Source organism: Meriones unguiculatus, chromosome 7, assembly GCF_030254825.1.
Source record: "Meriones unguiculatus strain TT.TT164.6M chromosome 7, Bangor_MerUng_6.1, whole genome shotgun sequence".
Classification (NCBI taxonomy): Eukaryota; Metazoa; Chordata; class Mammalia; order Rodentia; family Muridae; genus Meriones; species Meriones unguiculatus.
The window spans coordinates 68163227-68165495 of record NC_083355.1 but is presented as its reverse complement, the minus strand read 5'-3'; the positions used below and the strand labels follow the sequence as shown (position 1 = coordinate 68165495).

Genomic DNA, 2269 nt, shown 5'->3' with positions numbered 1-2269 from the left:
GATTAAAACTTATTCATCAATATTAACTTGTAGGTGATACACTATAGCATTTCAAAAATCCTTCTTTTTTTCAGTCCTTCCTGGATACCAAACAATTAATCTTATGCAAAATGTAATTAGAAAATCTCACTTCTCTTGCAAAACCATTAACAAATGTGGTTTCTTGCTAATTATGTGAGTGTAATTTTATATAAGCATATCATTTATCTGTTTCCATGCTCTGTCTATGTACTTCCAAAATATACACACAAAGAGGGAGTGTCTTGAGACTACGATGCTAGACTAGAATGCTGGACTAGCCTTGTCAGAGAGGGTGGCTTCTGTTATACAACCGGACTTAACTGCCAAGATCAGAATGAAAGCCCTTTGGAAGCTATATTCATAGTACTTTTTTTTTTTTTGCAGGGAAAAGCAATACATAATTAAAATATAAACTAATACAAGCTCGAAAAGCGGAGATAAATATCAGAACCTATTCTGCACACCATCATAGAAGATAAAACTAGGAAAGCTGATAAGTGACTGGGAGAATTTGAAAAGAAAGAAAAAATGTGTGGGGGTAATAAGAAAAACACACTACCTACTGATGAAGATTTCTGCTCCTTGATGATAAATAAAAGGAATCCTACAATAATGCATGTAGCTTTTAGTATCAATACACTGTACGTACATTCCTGCAAATCATGGCAGCTCATGTTCAGTAACTCTTAAGTATCTATCCTTTTATTTATTGACTGTCTTTGAATATGACTAAATCACAACCCAAATAAATGCAATAATCCATGTAGATGTTTGAAGTTGTGGGGGTTCAAACACCACACTGAATATACTTTATTTGTAAAAATGTGTGTGTATGTATGTACAAAAACATAGACATACATATTAACATCTATAAAATACATAGGTACAAATTTACACATCTATGTTTATAAGTCAATATCTTTACATACATAATATGAATGTACATATTATGCATGTGTAAATATAAGCTATGAATATTGTATGAAAATGCTAATCTTAAATAGCATATTCATTTTAGGATCTTTTTTTATTTTGACAAACAAGTCAGTGAGTTTTATTGTTCCAAAAGACACCCCAAATCAAACTTATAATTCAGGATCTTGTTTCTGGAGCAGGGTTAACTTAGGTCTTATTCATCAGCCTGCTGCACAGTTCCCTTTTCAGACACATAGATACCATCCAAAAACTTTCTGATATCCTTGTTTTTAACTGTTGTGGCTTGCTGAATCAAAGCCGCTGAATTTGAGACAAGTTCAATATCATTTCCTTCAAGGATTAATTCATCCTTCTGGGCTTGAGAGACAGAACAAGCAACACCTGTCCTCATTCGAACCCTGCGGATGTATTTTTCACCCAAAAAATTTCGGATTTCAACCAAAGACCCATTCTCCTGGATAACAACGTTGATGGGGAAGTGAGCATACACAGACCTCATCTTGTAGCGGAAGCCCAGTGTAACACCCTTGATCATGTTCTGAACATGACTGCAGATGGTTCTGACAGTGGCCAGTTCCTTTCTGTTACCCCACCATTTGTCAACCCGGAGCCTCTTCTTTTTCTTTCCGAGAAGACTCAGCTCTACATTGATGTGATTGAAGTCCCTCCGTAGGGTTCCCCTGGGGCCCTTCACAATGACTGTGCGCCCCTTCAGAGTGATGTCGACATTTTCTGGGATGTCAACCATCTGATTGCTGAGAATGGTCTTCATTCTCGCAGTAGATGGGGCAAAGCCATTTTAGGATCTTATAAGTAACTCATTTTTATATTCTAATAATATACAAATCTTGTAAATCATCAGAAATTTCTACTATTACTAAAAAGTGAGAAGCATGTTGATTAAAATATTTTCTTTAATTATGTTTATTTCTTTTTTAATAACAAGTTAATCACTTTGTATCCCATCTATAGTCAGTTCACTCCCACTCCTACCCTCCCTCACTCATCTTCTCCAATGCTACTGTACAAGTCCACTGATATGGGAGAACCTCCTCCCATTCCCTCTGACACTAACCTATAAGGTCTCATCAGGACTGGCTTCATGGTCTTACTCTGTGGCCTGGTAAGGCCGCTCCACTCTCAGGAGGACGTGATCCAAAAACTAGCCATTGAGTTCAAGTCAGAGATAGTCCCAGAGAAACCAAATGGACAATGAGCTGCCATGGGCTATATCTGTGCGGGTGTTCTTAGTTATCTTCATACATAGACCTGGGTTGGAGTATCAGTCTCAGAAAAGACCCTTGGGCCAAGA

At 37.0% G+C, this 2269-nt stretch overlaps 1 protein-coding gene across 1 annotated transcript; it reads right to left on the bottom strand.

Moving 5' to 3' along the window:
- Positions 1 to 1061: 1061 nt before the first annotated feature.
- LOC132655234 (large ribosomal subunit protein uL6-like) lies at positions 1062 to 1751 on the bottom strand. The gene has a single exon (XM_060387557.1). It carries the CDS (start codon positions 1727 to 1729, stop codon positions 1151 to 1153), a length of 579 nt encoding a protein of 192 aa, XP_060243540.1. The 5' UTR covers positions 1730 to 1751; the 3' UTR covers positions 1062 to 1150.
- Between the last annotated feature and the right edge of the window lie 518 nt (positions 1752 to 2269).

Excerpts from the sequence above, each read along its gene's own strand:
- LOC132655234 (XM_060387557.1), bottom strand. The coding sequence starts at position 1,729 with ATGAAGACCATTCTCAGCAATCAGATGGTTGACATCCCAGAAAATGTC.